The 16,170-nt window shown below is 34.0% G+C and overlaps 3 protein-coding genes across 3 annotated transcripts; 2 read left to right on the top strand and 1 right to left on the bottom strand.

Moving 5' to 3' along the window:
• Window positions 1-864: 864 nt before the first annotated feature.
• Window positions 865-4,510, top strand: LOC147534875 (protein trichome birefringence-like 43). The gene is made up of 5 exons (XM_086650149.1): window positions 865-1,151; window positions 2,429-2,600; window positions 2,784-2,959; window positions 3,046-3,204; window positions 4,201-4,510. Exons 1-5 carry the CDS (start codon window positions 865-867, stop codon window positions 4,508-4,510), a joined length of 1,104 nt encoding a protein of 367 aa, XP_086506275.1.
• Window positions 4,511-5,128: 618 nt separating this feature from the next.
• On the top strand, window positions 5,129-10,929 carry LOC147534874 (uncharacterized). Its single transcript, XM_086648447.1, has 7 exons — window positions 5,129-5,471; window positions 6,898-7,024; window positions 7,979-8,140; window positions 9,240-9,286; window positions 9,858-10,008; window positions 10,327-10,396; window positions 10,475-10,929. The coding sequence occupies exons 1-7, from the start codon at window positions 5,265-5,267 to the stop codon at window positions 10,527-10,529; spliced, it is 819 nt and encodes a 272-aa protein (XP_086504573.1). The 5' UTR covers window positions 5,129-5,264; the 3' UTR covers window positions 10,530-10,929.
• A 178-nt stretch (window positions 10,930-11,107) lies between these two features.
• LOC147534873 (uncharacterized) lies at window positions 11,108-14,007 on the bottom strand. Its single transcript, XM_086648445.1, has 2 exons — window positions 12,742-14,007; window positions 11,108-11,674 (listed from the first exon to the last, which is right to left on the bottom strand). Exons 1-2 carry the CDS (start codon window positions 13,719-13,721, stop codon window positions 11,602-11,604), a joined length of 1,053 nt encoding a protein of 350 aa, XP_086504571.1. The 5' UTR covers window positions 13,722-14,007; the 3' UTR covers window positions 11,108-11,601.
• Between the last annotated feature and the right edge of the window lie 2,163 nt (window positions 14,008-16,170).

Below are 16,170 nucleotides of genomic sequence, written 5' to 3'. Positions count from 1 at the left end.
TGTGCTCTTATTTTGACTAGTGAACATTTGGTTAAAATTGTTAAAATTGTTTTCTTATTCTTTTCGCTCTTTCTAACTTACCCACTAGTATGTGATCGACAAGAATGGATTATTTGGAGTGCCACTAGTGTTCCTGCTTGTCGAAAATGTTTAAGTGCGTCCAACCAACATGCAGGAGAGGCCGCAACTTGTATTGACGATTAAAATGCCCTTGTTCAAATCGTAGGATGACAAGATTGACATTATGTTGTGTCATCTTGTTCAACCGTATTCTATATCAAAAGATTTTTTGTATTGTCAACACACTTTAAGGGATATAACTTTGTGTCTCGAAATCTAGAATCTCAAGGTGAAAACTAACTTAGTAACAACTCAAACCTAAAGTGGTTGATATTGTGCCTTGAAATCACTATTACTACCATTTATTGTAAAATTTAAATGACTTATACTTATAAATAATACACAAAACAACATAATTTTGTTCATAACTTATGTATTCTAGTAATCTAGTTAGATACTGACACATCTCATTTTGAATATAAAAATTTCCTAAATCTTAGAGATTTTGTCAATCTTTAATATATCAACTTCTCTCAAATATCTCAAAATTTTCTCAATACTTCAATAGTCAGTTTCCATATAAACAAAATCCTACAGAATCATTCAACCAACTAAGATATATTCAACATAATTTAAACCCCATTTGTGGAAAAAAAATTTGCAATTTGAAATTTACCATTATGAAGATTTCCTCATTTTTCAAAATTCATCCAATATTTCAATGTCCAAAATACATGAATAAAAACCTAATATTATCATCTTCATCTTTCTCTAAAGTCATTTCTCTAAAGTCATTTCTCTAATATGGGTTTCTCTTTTCACATTAGTGTTTTCTACCTTTCTATTGGGTTGATGATCTTATTTTTGGTCAATGATCAAGTACATGGGAAGCAATTTAACAAGGTAGGAGTATTAGGTAGTAGTGGTTGTGATCTTTACACAGGAAGTTGGATTTTTGATGAATCATACCCTCTTTACGATTCATCCAAGTGTCCATTTATTCAGAAGGGGTTTGATTGTTTAGGTCACAATCGACCTGATAAAACCTATCTTCAATATAGATGGAAGCCTAATGGTTGTGAAGCACCAAGGTATTCATTCCCTCTTTTTTCTTTTCTTTTTTCTATTTCTATTGTAGTTTTGATTTAGGCCAATCCGGCAGATCATCACAAATGAATTTTGTCATTAGAAAAAGTAAGTTTATGATGAGAAAGGGTTTACCCTAAAGTAGAGGTCCCCATGGGCCTTGTCAGCCAGACGCGACTCGTCTCTTTTGTCCCCTTGGGCCAACATGACCCATTTATAAACAAATTGTGGCCGGACAGAGGGCTAGAAATGCTAACCTGAGGATAATGGACCATGTCCATAGAGAGGGCTGAATCGCTAGCCTATTATGGGCCAATTAAGTGGGTGTGGTTTAACTCTTCGGGTCTGGCCACCACATAGCATAGCTTGTGAAGGAGTGGTGTCAAGTGGGAAAATGTTTCCGAAAAAATGTTTTTCGAAAGAAACAAACGATCTCAGAGAAATAGGAAAATGTTTGTGAAAAAATGATTTTGCAGAAAAAAAAGATTTCTCTAAAAAACTGATTTCTAGAAAAAATAGTTTCCGTGAAAAAATGATTTCCAGGAAACAAAAATGTGTTTTTATGAAATTATTTCTTTTATTTGATTTTTAGTTTGAAATTTGGGCTTAATAATGGAAAATCCTATCAAATCTTATGGGGTAGGGTGAGATTTTGGTCCAATACAAATTTTGGATTAGGAATCAAGAGTTTTATGAATCTTGATAGCCAAACAGACTAAGGAATCTTGATTTCTACTAAATCTCAATTTTAGTAGGAATCCTACTTAGAAATCCTACAATCAAACGCATCATGTGTGTTTTTGTTCTTTTTGGACCGGATCTGAAGTATGATTCAAGTTCTAAATTGATTCTAACTAAGTTTCAGAGTATTTGTTTTGTTTGACTAATTTGAATAATTTATTGAGGTTTATTTTGAGATCTCTCGAGTCCGACATGATTTCTGTCTGATTTAGAATACTGGTGTAAATAATTTAAAAGACCATTGTGCCCTTGACTAAAATAAAGAGAAGTTCTATTTATCCCTCTGTTTGGTCCTTCTCACACCCCTCCACATAATGTGGCGACATATCAATTGAGCGTGGAGCAAATATAGAGAGAATGGTGAGAGTATATATTTCAGTGAGACGTCGCCACAGCAGGCGATGGGCTGGAAGAAGGACCAAACGAAGAGATGAATCGAATTTTTGTAAAATAAAACAAATTCAGACCATGAAAATAAACAGACCACCTTACCCTGTGAATACTGTGTTTAATGTCAATATTATTTGTAAATTGTGGTTAGATTTGACGGTCAAGATTTGCTGAGGAGATATAAAGGGAAGAAGATAATGTTTGTAGGTGATTCATTGAGTTTGAATCAATGGCAGTCCCTGACATGCATGCTTCACAATGCTGCCCCTGAGGCCAAATATACCTCAGTCCGCAAGGGTGGCCTCTCTACCTTCTCATTTCCGGTTAGTTAGTTAGTTAATTGCTTCACAAATTTAAAATTTTTGGGGTTTTAGAAAAAACACAAAATATATTTTTGTTCGAAAAATTATATATAGTGCAAGAACAAACTTAAAGCCGTAATTCAGATAAAATACCATTATTTTATTTTGAATTATACTAATATTTGACTTATACTATATCATTAGGACTTCAATGTATCAGTGATGTTTTCTCGCAATGCATTCTTGGTGGATATAGTAGGTGAAGAAAGGGGCCGAGTTCTAAAACTAGACTCGATAGAGGCAAGCAAGGAATGGTTAGGAATTGATACGTTGATCTTCAACACTTGGCATTGGTGGCTTCATACTGGCCGAAAGCAACCGTACGTATCAATGATCTCTTATGTTAATCAATTAATTACAAATTTATTACGTATAAATTCTTATCGACCATCGTCATTTTATGTAGATGGGACTTAATTCAAGAAGGAACAAACACATATAAAGACATGGATCGTTTGGTAGCTTTTAGAAAAGCATTGACAACATGGGCCAAGTGGGTTGATACCAATATTGATCCTACAAACACTACTGTCTTCTTTCAAGGAGTCTCACCCGACCACTCCAAGTAATTAAGCCTAAACTTATTATTCTTGCAAGTTTAATTTTATGTAACATTTATATGCTATATATATATATATATAATATATACGTGTGTGTCCATTTCGATTGTTGATATACACAAGGGCGGAGCTAGTTTTTTATGTTAACTCGGACTAGTCTAAAATTACTAAGAGAACAAAACTTTCATTTCTGATGTATATGCATTCATAAGTAGTATTTCACAAATAAAAAATTTGCCACATAAAAAATTTTCTTCGACTATTGTTCTCATATATATATATATATATATATATATATATATATATATATATATATATATATATATAACTTTACGATCCAAAACAAATGATTCTAAAACTTCACATCAGAAGAAATAAGATTTACGTGAAAATTTCGTTAATACTTTAAACAACAAAACTTAAGAAAAATTAACTGTTAAAAGTTTATAATGTATGTGATCATTGGTAATTTGGGGACAAAGAAATTATTAGAACATAGGATGGAATCTTAAGAAATGGGTAAAACGTGACTTAACAAAAAAAGGATCAAAATAGTATTTAGATAAGAAATAGGGGGCAAAAATTGAGATCAAAAGTGAAAACTGCACAATGTAAGGGACAATATGAAATACATTCAAGAAATAAAAAGAACTTAAATTTAAGGAGAAGGTATTCGAATACCTGATGTGGAGTGTGGTGAGCTAGGGATCAACCCACCCTGACTATCACTAAGCAATGTCAAAATCCACATTACAAATTTTAAGTTTCATGAGTTCTGCCATGGGATGCCTCTACATAGTTCCGCCCTTGGATACACATGAACATTTTTCACCTGGAGAGACCACGTCACGAATCTTAATTCTCGAAAAAAAATATATGGTTACATCAACAATTGAATTATGTACATCATATTATACGAACATCCTATACTCTCATGCTCATTAAACCAATTTTTTTCTTTACACCTCTAATATTTTGTTGTTTTCATGAAAAATGATCAGTGGAACAGATTGGAATGCGCCAGCAGAAAAGAATTGTTATGAAGAAGAGACTCCATGGTACGGATCAAAATACCCAGCCGGCCCTCATCCGGCCGAAATTGTTGTGAAAGAAGTGTTGAAAAACACAGTAAAACCAGTTCACTTGCTTGACATAACACTACTCTCACAACTAAGAAAAGATGGACACCCAACAGCATATGGGGGAGGAGGGCACCGAGCAAGAGATTGTAGTCATTGGTGTGTTGCTGGAGTTACTGATACCTGGAACCAACTTTTTTATGCTTCTCTTCTTGATTTAGCTCCCAAATAAGACATAAGTAACTATATCTAGCTAGCTTAATCTAAGCTCAAAATACACTCTAAACAAGTTATATTTTAATTGAAATATGCCCATTTTTTGGTCTCCATACACATTTTGATCTATATGTTTAAAATTTGATAAATTGATTTTTCTGTTACCAGTAAGATTTGGACCCTGATATCTCAGTGGAGAGACGTGTATATGTTTGATTTATGTCATAGTTATCTACTTTTAATAATTTAAAAACAAAGATTATCACGCATTGTTAATGCAATGCCTTTCACTTCTTTTGGTATCTAAGTACAATTTGTCAAAGGTGGGCATCTCATTGAGCGCTTAAATAGAGTTTTGTAATCTGATGTCTGCCGCTAAGAGACAAATACATCTAGACAACGATTAAGAGACAAGTACATCGAGACAACGGTTGCGGTGGTGGAATGTGACTCAATAGTTGCTCTAACTCAGGCTAGCCCAACGGACTCGGGCTGGTTGCAAGACTCGGCTCACTAATCGAAGCGGCTCAAGCGGACGCTATCCACTCTCGGGCTTCGGATGTTCGTGGGCCTTAACCGGGTCTAGTGAACGTGACCGGTTTGGGCCTTTCCCGTTCGTCCTCCAGTTCCTAACGGAAGAAGACCACCTTACTTACTATAAATTCCACTCTGACTCTTTACTTTTTCTTCAATTCCCACTCTTTATTTTTTCTTCAAGTCGTTTCTTCTGGAAAATCATTTTCTCTCACTAACTTATCTGTTTGTTAGTAATGGGAAAAGGGTTTGAAGATTTTGAACAGATATTTGGAAGAATTAATGCAGAATGGGAAGAGAATAACTCCATTAATTCTTCTTCGCTGCTTCCCTTTATCTTTCATGTTCATGCTTTAGATGCTTCCATACTTAGAATCCATGTCACTGATTTTCATTCTTACTCTTGGGAATCCACTCGGTCGATTATCCAACTTGAAGACTTGGTAATTTTTTAATCTCTTTTTCTTGTTTTTTCAATTCATTTTTCTTTGCATTATTAGTATTACCCAAATGCTATGAATCTGTGACTTTGTTATGATAAACCCTAGCTTGAAGTAGGTCGTACATTGTAGAATAAACACATAGTTCTATATACCAATGTGAGATTGAGATTTGAGTTTTTTGTTAACGTTTTTAGCTTGACTTTGTTTTTGAATGAGATTTTGAAATAAGAATTGCACAAGTTTTACTGAGGGAGAGTTCTTATCAGTTTCTACTTATAAAGATGTTAGTCTTATCAATGTGTTAAGATTGGCATTCGATGCTTTTTCTTTTTCTGAAATTAAAGGATTACATGAGTACATTAGAAGACATCATGCATAAAATGGCTTAGATACATCATAAAGATGGAAAATGCTCATAATCACACAAACCAATTATTGATGGATTTACACCCCCAACCAAAATCGATACTATGACCTCTGGGGTTTCGAAGGGGTGCACTTCCAATGGAGCAAGACCCCGTGCACGACATTAGATGTTTGTGTTCTGGAAATGCTATTCTGGTCGAAATGGTGTTGCATATATTGTTTCCCACTTAAAATCGAAGTGTCATTTTGATTTGCATGTCAAGTGGGAAACGAAGTTAAGCTCAATTGCTCGATTAGAGTTTCTCTTTGTTAAGTTTGTGGCCATCCAACTCAAAACCAATTGGCAATGAGTGGAGAGGACCTTGGCCTTATATTCTTGGTTACTAGAATCCCATTGTCCAATGTGGGACTATTCTCACACTCTTTATATTGATGAAGACATGGAGATAATCTTGATTAGAATAAATAATACGAGGTAAAATATATAGTGCATGTTTGTTCTCTCTTATGCTGAGAGATATATCATATATGGGGATGATTCTTATAGTTTTAAACTTTTAGTCAAGGACTCAAGGTAGATTTCAGTATAAATTGAAAGAGAATAAAAAATAGCGTGGATATGATTACAAACTTACAGAAATTGTAAAATGTTATGCAAATGATGGTCATATTACTTCATTTCAATTGAGGATGATCCTCATGTACTTAAGAAGAGTATAAACAGAAGATCACCCTCCTTAACTTTCATACTTAGGGTCATCCCGTATGGACTTCACATGCAAGGGTAAGCATCAATACTTGGTCCATTTTCTATTATGTAAAGAGCAGCCATGTTATTTTTTGTTTGCAATATGCAAAAATTCACAAGGAGTTCTCATATTTATGGTCGAAATATTTTATTATTTCTGTCATTTAGGTGGAAATAATAAAAAACAGATATCTAATGAAATCTCATGTGTGTTGAACCCAAAGTAAAATTCTTGCGGTTGAAATTCAGTACCATCCCTAATTTTACTGCGCCATAGCATCCGCTTCTTACTATTGATACTTTTATGAGCAGAGAGACGAAATCGGACTTAGTGGTTCATGGTATGAGTTTGTTGATTACCTCACAGCATCATTTAAGTCCGAAGAAGTAAAGCTTGTCATAGAAGGACAAGCGACCAAAGGATCTGCTGATGATCATGGTTAGTTGCCTACTCTTTTAGCTAGTCAATTGTGAGGTTTGATTGAGGAGGCAGTAGCACTCTGCTTAATTTACCATTCTAATTCAACTCTGCATTTGAGAAATATAGTGAATAAATTGACAATGGCTGCTTTTGGCAATAAAAATGTCAGTACTTGAAGCCATAAATGTGACATTGTTAAACCCAGTGGACATGAAAGTAGCACAGACGATATCATTAAACCAGAACAGTGCATATGGTTTGATGTTCTTCTTGCTCTTGCAACAAGCTTATATGCAGAATTTCTTATATCATTAAATCGTTCTAATCAACTTCTTGAGTTCTTGCCCCTTTATTTTAGTTAATTTTTAAATTGTGAACAGCAGTACTAAAATATTTCAGTTGATAACTGCAGTACTGATTATAAGTTCAATTCATTGTTGAAAAGTATAGCAGATTTCTGTTTCTACGATGTACATAGTAACTTCTTTCAATTGTATCATTTGTATGTTGAATGGCTGATCGCTGATACCTGATAGTGGCAAATCTTGGAAAAACCATACAGTGGATATTAACTCAACAATGATGCGGCTTGTTGATATAATTTCCATTCAGAAACTCTTTGCTTACTAGTTTTATGTAACCTGGGTAATTTAGTCTGTGTTTGTACATTAGAAATTATTTAGCGATGTCGTTTTACTTGTGGTTTGAGTGGAAAAATTTCATAACTTCTTACAGAGAGAGGGTTCTTTCTATGGCGTCAGTTAGTGACTGGATAATTGAGACACCATCATTTAGTCACTAGAATATCTTATTTTGTTAAAATTGAATGAGAATTAGCTTCTTCTGCATTTAAATCAGAGAAATCACACATCATATTCTTTGTCTCATGTTATCAGTTATCACACAATTCTCAATATTCTAGTGCATAGCCCTCATGACAAAGTTATCTTCCGGCTGTGTTTCAACTTTCAGGTATCACTTTTGCTAAGTTGATTGCTCAAAAGTCCAGGGGCATGCCTCGTGTTACTATATCTCTTCAGAGACTTACGAACTCATCTGCCAATGATGCCATAGCGAATCTATCTATGGAGCTCTTTAAAGCATTTAAAAGCAATCATGCCTTAGTTGTACGAGGTTGGTTAATCTTGCACTGTTGCTTCTTTTTGTTGTATGACTAGGAGGAAATTTACTTTGTATTTATATATTTGTTCTTGTATTTGCCGACTCTTGCCAGAATTATGTCTTATAGCTTATTCCTACACTAAATTTTGTTGTGTTTGCTTATCACCTTCATCTTTCATCAGAAGATTGTTTCCGATTATTTGTTATCTTGTTGTGTTTCCTACCATAGGAGTGTGTTTGTGGTACAGTTGGCGGTGGAAACTGAGTTTTGTGATTACAATTCTATGTCGCTTAGCCTAAGGAAAGGAGATTATATTTACTCGTAAAAGATTATTCAAAAGTTAAAGGAGTAGTTGAGACTTGAGAGAAATATCTGCTACTATGTACAGAAGTTATATCTTTAATTCTGTATAACATTGATACGTGAACAAGGTTTTGGTACTCGCCACGAATTAGAGGTGTTTCATATGAGTAGGAAAAGCCATAAAGGCTAGGCAATATTTTTCTGTCTTACGGTTGTGGTCCTTTACTTTTTACTTACACTTTTTCTCTAACTCTTGGATCAAATATTGTTTTAGTGATACACAATAGACAATAACCTCGACTGTATGTATGGTCTTTAGCGGCATTGTGCAAGTGAAAACAGTATCTAAATACAAAATCTCATTATTATATGGAAAAGCAAGAAGTGTTTGGTGAAGGTGCCTGAGTGTCCACATGATTGTCCCAGTGTGCAAGGACTCAGCATGGTGAAAAATACTAAAACAAAGAGTCTGTGTTACATCATTTTCTTCACCCCCTTCTGAAGGGAACTTTTATCCTTTCTACTTGCTCATTTGAGAAGTAGTTTCTTGTGTCTTTCAGATACAGTGCTACGTTATCACTATGCTGTCTGGTGGTCAGTAATGTTAATGTACTAAGTTTTGGTTGATTTCATTTCTAGAACTTAGTGTTGGATGTACTAACCTTCTTTGGGCTCATAACTTTCTGCCCATAGGTCCATTACCTTCCACTGCATTCACGTGTAAATATTTTTTTGTGTATACTTCTTCTCTCCCTCTACGTATTCTACTGGGAGAATCCACTGATTGTCTTCTTATATTTGTTACAGAGCAAGAGCGTTGCTATCAGTTGACGGAACGGCTATCTGCTGAAAAGGTCCATTCACTTCTTACTATGATCCTATCATGAATTTTAGTTAAATACAAACTTGTATACATGTGTACATATTCTTGATAACTTTTTATTTATCGACAAGTAAAATGACCATAAGGCCCTTACTATTGTAAATACATAATAACGCCCTGCTTCGAAAATTGTGATTGGTGCAGAAGAATAGTAGCCTGGAGTGAGTGTACTTGGTTCGATTACTGAAATTTCTTTATCTAAATCTTCCAGCTGATCTTCACATGCTAATAATGAAGGAATTGTCATTCTTGTTCCTTAAATGGTACTGTATAATGTCTAACCAATTAGCTTATGTCATTCTCGTTCCTTTGATCTGGGCATAAGCGGATGGAGCATTAAGATTTTTTTCTTGGCACAATATGAAGACCTAATTTGTTCTTTCCATCATTAGCTTGATTTGTTACTTTGATTTGCTGTAGTTTCATCGTGAAGGAAATATAAGTAGAAATTTATAGGTGGCTAATTATATATGGTTTCAAAGATCATTGGAAGTTTGTTTGGAAGCTGACAGAAGACCTAATTTGTTCTTTCCATCATTCAGGAGAAGAATGAAACCATTCAAAATCAACTTGATGCAGCTTTCTTTTCCAAGAAAAGACGATCATCTAACATGTCGACTAAAGCATTGCCTTTTGCCATTCCTATTGATAGCTTGGACGTTTTACCAACTTCTGAATCACTTGATTCTTCGCGTGAGTGCTTTTAGGTTGTCCTATAAATCTTGTCGGTTAAGAACTTCGTTTTTTTTTGTTGTTTTATTCAATCTTGCATGGTATTTTCAGTCGAACCAAATCTAACTTTTCTACTTAAACAAAAGCTTTGCGGCAATAATTGAAAATCAATTTTGCTTTTATATTTCCATATCTTCCCTCCTTATCAATCTTTCACTTTGAAATTTCCTCCTCTCTCACAGCCAGTAAAATCCTAAGATATTTCTCAGTTTACCATTAGTAGAGAGAGAAAATAAATTGTTAATTGTGAACTTATTGATTTCATACTTCCTCGTGCAGGGAATCCACCCATTGAAGCTCCTCCTGTCTGCACAAAATTCAGTCAGCGAGTTGTGCCTGCATATCGCAGGTAATTTAACTTTTGATTATTCATGATGAACTTAATTTTGCTCTCTGCTTTCTTCATCTTTTAGCACCACATTCGCAGGGCAAACGTAAGAGGAGTCGTTTTGGATGATACGGAGGATGGTGGTAGTAATTAAAGGTTTTGATTTCTAAACTCTCTCTCTTTTGTGCAAAGGAAAGGCGAAACAAAGAAGTATACGACTTACAACAACCATAGAAAGAACTAATGAAATAGTAAAGACGAATGCTCAATTTACTCTGACCCACACATGTAATTAGCTTAGAGTACATTACATGGATCTTTGCCATTTATCGATGCAATTCATTTCAGATTTTAGTATTTTACTATAGGACCTGCATACAATGCTGTTAATGTGTTGGATTATGAAAAATAGAACACAATATCATATGATTGATTCTGATGATTTACATACATTTGTTTCGAATACTAGTTTGGAATTTTTGTTGTGAAGATGATGAATCTTGTTTATGAGTATTATTTGTATTTGATTTTGAGGAAAAGATTTGTTTCAATTACTGCACGAATGCTAGAGAAGAAACTTGTATAAGGTAGTGGGACAGTTTGGGGATTCTCCGACTGATTATAGGTGAAAAGAACGTAGCAATTCAAACTAATGGTTGTAGTTCTCGATATTTATGTATCCTGGACACACTTAGGATACTCTGAGTCTTTGACACTTGCAATTGCAAACACTTTAATAGGTATAGTATAAGATTTATTATGTATATCTTGGGTATTACTTCGAACAATTGTCTTAGGATCTTAATGTACAACTCTAGGTTACTGTCATTTGTGTAAAACAGATTCATCTCAAACATACACATCTGAATAAATACCAAATGCCTAAACTGCAGATATCCATGATCACCAGAAACAAAATTACTACTAGGAAACGAGGAAAACGTTAGAAGAAAAAAAAAATAGTAAGAAAACTAGAATGTATCACAAAAAATTGTAGTAATATACATATACTACTATCATCTTCCTGCAACTTTTGGTGTAGTATTTAACTTCACGTAGTCACTTCTATTTGCAAGTCTTTTTTCACAATGACTAGCTGCATTAGTAGATGTTATGTTCGACCTAGTATTGAACACTGGATATGGATGCATATCGGCTCGATGCGAGCTACTGAAACAATATATTGGTATATTTACGACATATGAAGTGAGGTCGATGCACTAGATTCATTTCAATGTTATGGTTCTCGTTTTCTTGGTTTTGAAGGACCAGCAGCCACTTAGGAAACCACCCATTTTCCTGCAACACATAAATAATTCGTTTTCAATTGCAAGTAAACATAGCTAGAATAATATCATCTGATAAGGTATTCTCCATGCATTCACTTTTGTATATAATGTATGCTTCATAATTGAATAATAAAAGGAGCATTCAAGTTTTATTTTTTCGATCCTCAAATATTGGATATATATATATATATATATATATATATATATATTTTTAGCACATGGGTATGCACAATGTTAAAAAAGGTGCTTTTATGCCTCGGTGCGGTTTTCTTTGATAATGCAAGGCGGTGCCTCGAGGCGGTAAAGAGGCGTAATTTCAATTTCACACATTTTAATAGAGTAATAATAGTTTATTCTATTAATAGTATACTTTATTGAATTTGTTTGTAAACTACAGAAAATTTTATCTTTTTAAGGTTATAGGATATGAATGCTTCTGGTCACTTCTACCCTTTTGACTACCTCTAGAAGTAAAAGAAAAACAGAGAAAGTTACTACAAAACCGAGGCGTAAGTTTTGATACGGTAAACCTATATTTTACCTTGAGGCGCACGCATCTTATGCGCTTTTAAACGTTGGGCTTGCTCATGTGCATTTGCGTATGAAGTTATATGTGAAAGTGATGTTTATGATGTAAACAGTAAAGTTTTGCGTGTCGGTCTTTGAGACCAGAAATTCAGGGAATGGGATTATGTGAAAATGGGGAATAGAAAACCCAAGGTAGGTGTGGGTTTTTGTTTTCCATTCTGAGAATGTCATTCCATTCTTTTGTTTCAACCATATGCCCTAACTTCATAACATGTCAATTGTTTCAACCAACTAATGATAGGGATTAACAATAATAGTTTATTTCCTAATATATTCCTTTAATTATTAGATAATAGAATTAGATAATGTATATACCTAAGCAATAATGCATAAATATTATTATCGGTTGCTCTAAACAGGATATATTAAAGAATTTTGTAGCAGAAGGTCAATGGGCTATATGTCGTTTGGAAATTTCGATTAGATTACGTTAATATAACTTAGCTAGAGAAATAAACTGGGAGTAAAAATGAAAAGTAAGATCCTTACCGGCTACCATTGCTGCTATTGCTGCTGCCACTACCTTCACCGATGCTTTCTAGTCCATCATCTCCGACCTGTCCTGCAACTGAAAATCTCTTCTTCCACCAGTCTTTATCTACAGAACCACTGCTTCTCTTACCCTCCATTAATTGTGGAGATGGCTTCGGCGATACTTTTGCATAATAAGTACCCTTTTTGAAGCTATTAGTAGGACTAGTAGTAGAATTCCTGTTTTTGTTCATCTTCTTGCCGTTGCTCTGCTTCTTCTTGTTATTTGACTCAAAACTTGAGAAAGGTAAGAACATCTTGAGAAGAAAAGGTCCAGTGTTCTTATTAGAATCTAAGCTTTTGTTTCTCTTCAATACCCGAATCTTATTCGTATCATAATTTATCATCTCTCTTGACGAAATCACAGATGAAGTACTAAAACTATTGTTATTATTACTACTGCTTGATAATGAGTCTCTCTGATACTCATCTTCTTGTTCATTATCATCATCTACTGCCGTTGTCATTGATTCCTTCTGCTCAATTAGATCTTTCAAAGAGAGTTCATATGAACTCTCCGGCATGTTTCTAATCATCTCCATTAGTTCTTTTCGACCTCTAGCAATCTCTTGAGACCGAGACGTTGGAGAAAGTACAGAGCTATTGTTGTAACCTGGACGAGGATGGTGCTGTAACGGTAAAGAGATAGATCTACTAGTACTTTTCCACAAAGGTGGAGATGTAGCACCATCCTCGTCGTCGTCTTTATCATTGGCACCACCATAATCATCCATCCGTGAAGGTCTGAGTTCAATATTTTGTTGATTTCTATCTGTGCCAAATGATTCATCTGTCTGTTTGCTACTATAACTTGACGAGGTCGAAGATGTTTTTGTTCTTGTTGTCGATGCTAGAAGATTATCAGAAGATGCGCTATGTTGGTAATGATGATGATTACGGGCAGGTCTTTGGCCTCGTCGAGCCCAAAGATCGACCATGGTTGGTATGGGGAGAAGCAGCTAATAATTGTATGGGAGAGGAAAAGAAGTGGTGAATGTCAATGAGAATAGAAAAGTGAAATTGTGGGTTGTGGAAATTGTGGGATGTTTAAGAAGGATTTAGTAGTTGGTCATTCATGATTTCATTTCATTATATTATGTATTTGGTGTCATCTATATCAATGTGTGGGCTCTAAATGAAGAGAGAGAGAGAAAGAGAGAGACTTGGAAGTCAAGAACTTCTAGAGGAGAAGGTTGGGGGGATGAAAGTGATGAAGGTCATGACGTGTTTGTTGGTATGTGTTTATTTATTTATTTTCGAAAAACAACTTAAAATATTTGAACTCTTTCTTCCATGAAAATGGAATTTCTATAGATAGACATAGACATACTACCTACCACCATTTATTGCGTATATGTTCCTTCGACTAACTAAAAGCAAAAGATGTTTCAACCTTTGGTAGTCCAAGTGGTGGATAATGTGACATAAATTCCAAAATTCTAGAAGTATCGGGTTCGATTTCCAGAATAGGTGGAGATCATGGTTTATTAAATTTGGGTTTGTATTTTAGCCAACCTATAATTTAGTTGGCCTCTAGACCGTTCTCATAAGAGTTTGAATTAGGTGGTTATTGTGTTTATCACACATTTAATGTATCAATACCATTGTAATGCCGATCGTAGTCAATTTCCAAACACCAAAAAAAAAAAAAAAAGCAAAAAAATGTTCTAGTCTTCAAAACCTTTTGCTTTTGAAGGAGCTGCGTTAGCAACCAATTTATTCTCCCTTCTTTCTTTCTCTCATCAGCTTTTGATTTTTTGGTTTTGTTTTTTCATTTTATTTTTCTGTCATCAAACTTTATGCAACTTCACAAAAAAGGCCTTAAAAAAGAAAGAATGTAAGCGAAGTCCAAAATCTGGGCCCAAATACGAAAAAAAACCCACCCAGAAATAATATTGCAAAAAAAAAAAAAAACTCAATTTTTTAACAAGACAACCCTGTTTTTCTATAATCCCATTTTTACACTTCTATGTTGGCAACATATACAATAATGTCATGACTTGCATATAATGTTGACAACATATACAATAATGTCATGACTTGTTATAAAATGTTGACAACATATATCATTATGTTGTTAACAACATATATATTTGTCGTGACTTGTTATAAAATGTCAGTGTCAGTCAATGTGTTTGTCAAATGAAAAAAAAGAACGCAAAGTATTTTTGGAAAACAATTTTTGAACAAAAACGAATTTGTTTACACATTTACAAAATTATCGAGAGCAAATACAAAATTGTTGAGAGCAAACTGAGATTTGTTCAGAAATTTTCAAAAATGTTTTTCACGTTGATTTGGGCTGAAAATTTCAATTCAAGGGTAAAATTGTATTTTTATAAAATGAGTGTTTTTTACAATATCATTCAGATTTGACCTAATTTCTTATTATCCCCAAATTTTGAGTTTTATAATTATCCTCTCCTTGAAAAAAGTGTTGGGCTAAACGTTATTGACCAATTTAGATTGAGCTATCCATTAAATTACACCAAAACAAAGCCAAATTAAATTTGGTGGGGTCTAGTTAATGTTGTTTTGTAGAATGAAATTAATTATTTTTTATTTTTTTGTGTTCTAGCTTTTACTTTTTTTTTTTTTATGAGAGTGTTCTATCTTTTACTTTTTAATTTGTTGTGATGCAAAAGACTTGTTGCCCACACTTCCAATGACCCCCTCTCTCTCTCTCTCTACATTCTCATTGTTTTTCCTTCTAGAAATCTCAATCCTCACGCTATAAAACAGAGAAATGGTGGTCAAAAACAGGATCCTTGGGTTACGAAAAGTGTAAAGATTTGCACAATTTGGGGATTGAGAAGAAATTCTTCACCAATACCTCAATTTGGTTTTGACTCTTTCTTCTATTGTATTATGGACTTGGTTGGACTTGTTCCATTTGACTCAGAAAAAATCGTTTAAAAGTATATGGCACTTCATTAATTGAGAATTACATTGAAAATATTTGTCATTTTTTTCTGATAAGGACCCAATCCCCCTGAACAAATATTATATTGTCCTCGTTTTTGTCGCCTTAGTTTAAAAAATATATGACAAGCAATAACAACATTTGTTCTCTTAACAAAAAAAGAAAAATAACAACATTTGTTATGTAATGATCTTGAAAAGATGGGAATACCTTCTCTAACTCCCAACAAATATTGTATTCTTCTCGTTTTTGTCACTTAAATTTAAGAAATACATGACAACATTTAACAATTTGTCAGTTGTCACCTCAGTTTAAGAAATACATGACAAGATTTAACAAAACTTGTAATGGAATGGGTTGAAAAAATGGGAATACCATTCTCCAATAGCGTTATCATTACAGAATCGAATAAAGTAAGATAACAAAGGAAACAACATCTGCTTTTCCCTTCTTTCATCTTCGAA

Source organism: Eschscholzia californica, unplaced genomic scaffold (assembly GCF_041429995.1).
Source record: "Eschscholzia californica isolate CP2 unplaced genomic scaffold, dmEscCali1.0.p SCAF_6, whole genome shotgun sequence".
In the NCBI taxonomy this organism is placed as follows: Eukaryota; Viridiplantae; Streptophyta; class Magnoliopsida; order Ranunculales; family Papaveraceae; genus Eschscholzia; species Eschscholzia californica.
The sequence above is the reverse complement of the archived record's forward strand: the minus strand, read 5'-3'. Positions and strand labels throughout refer to the sequence as shown.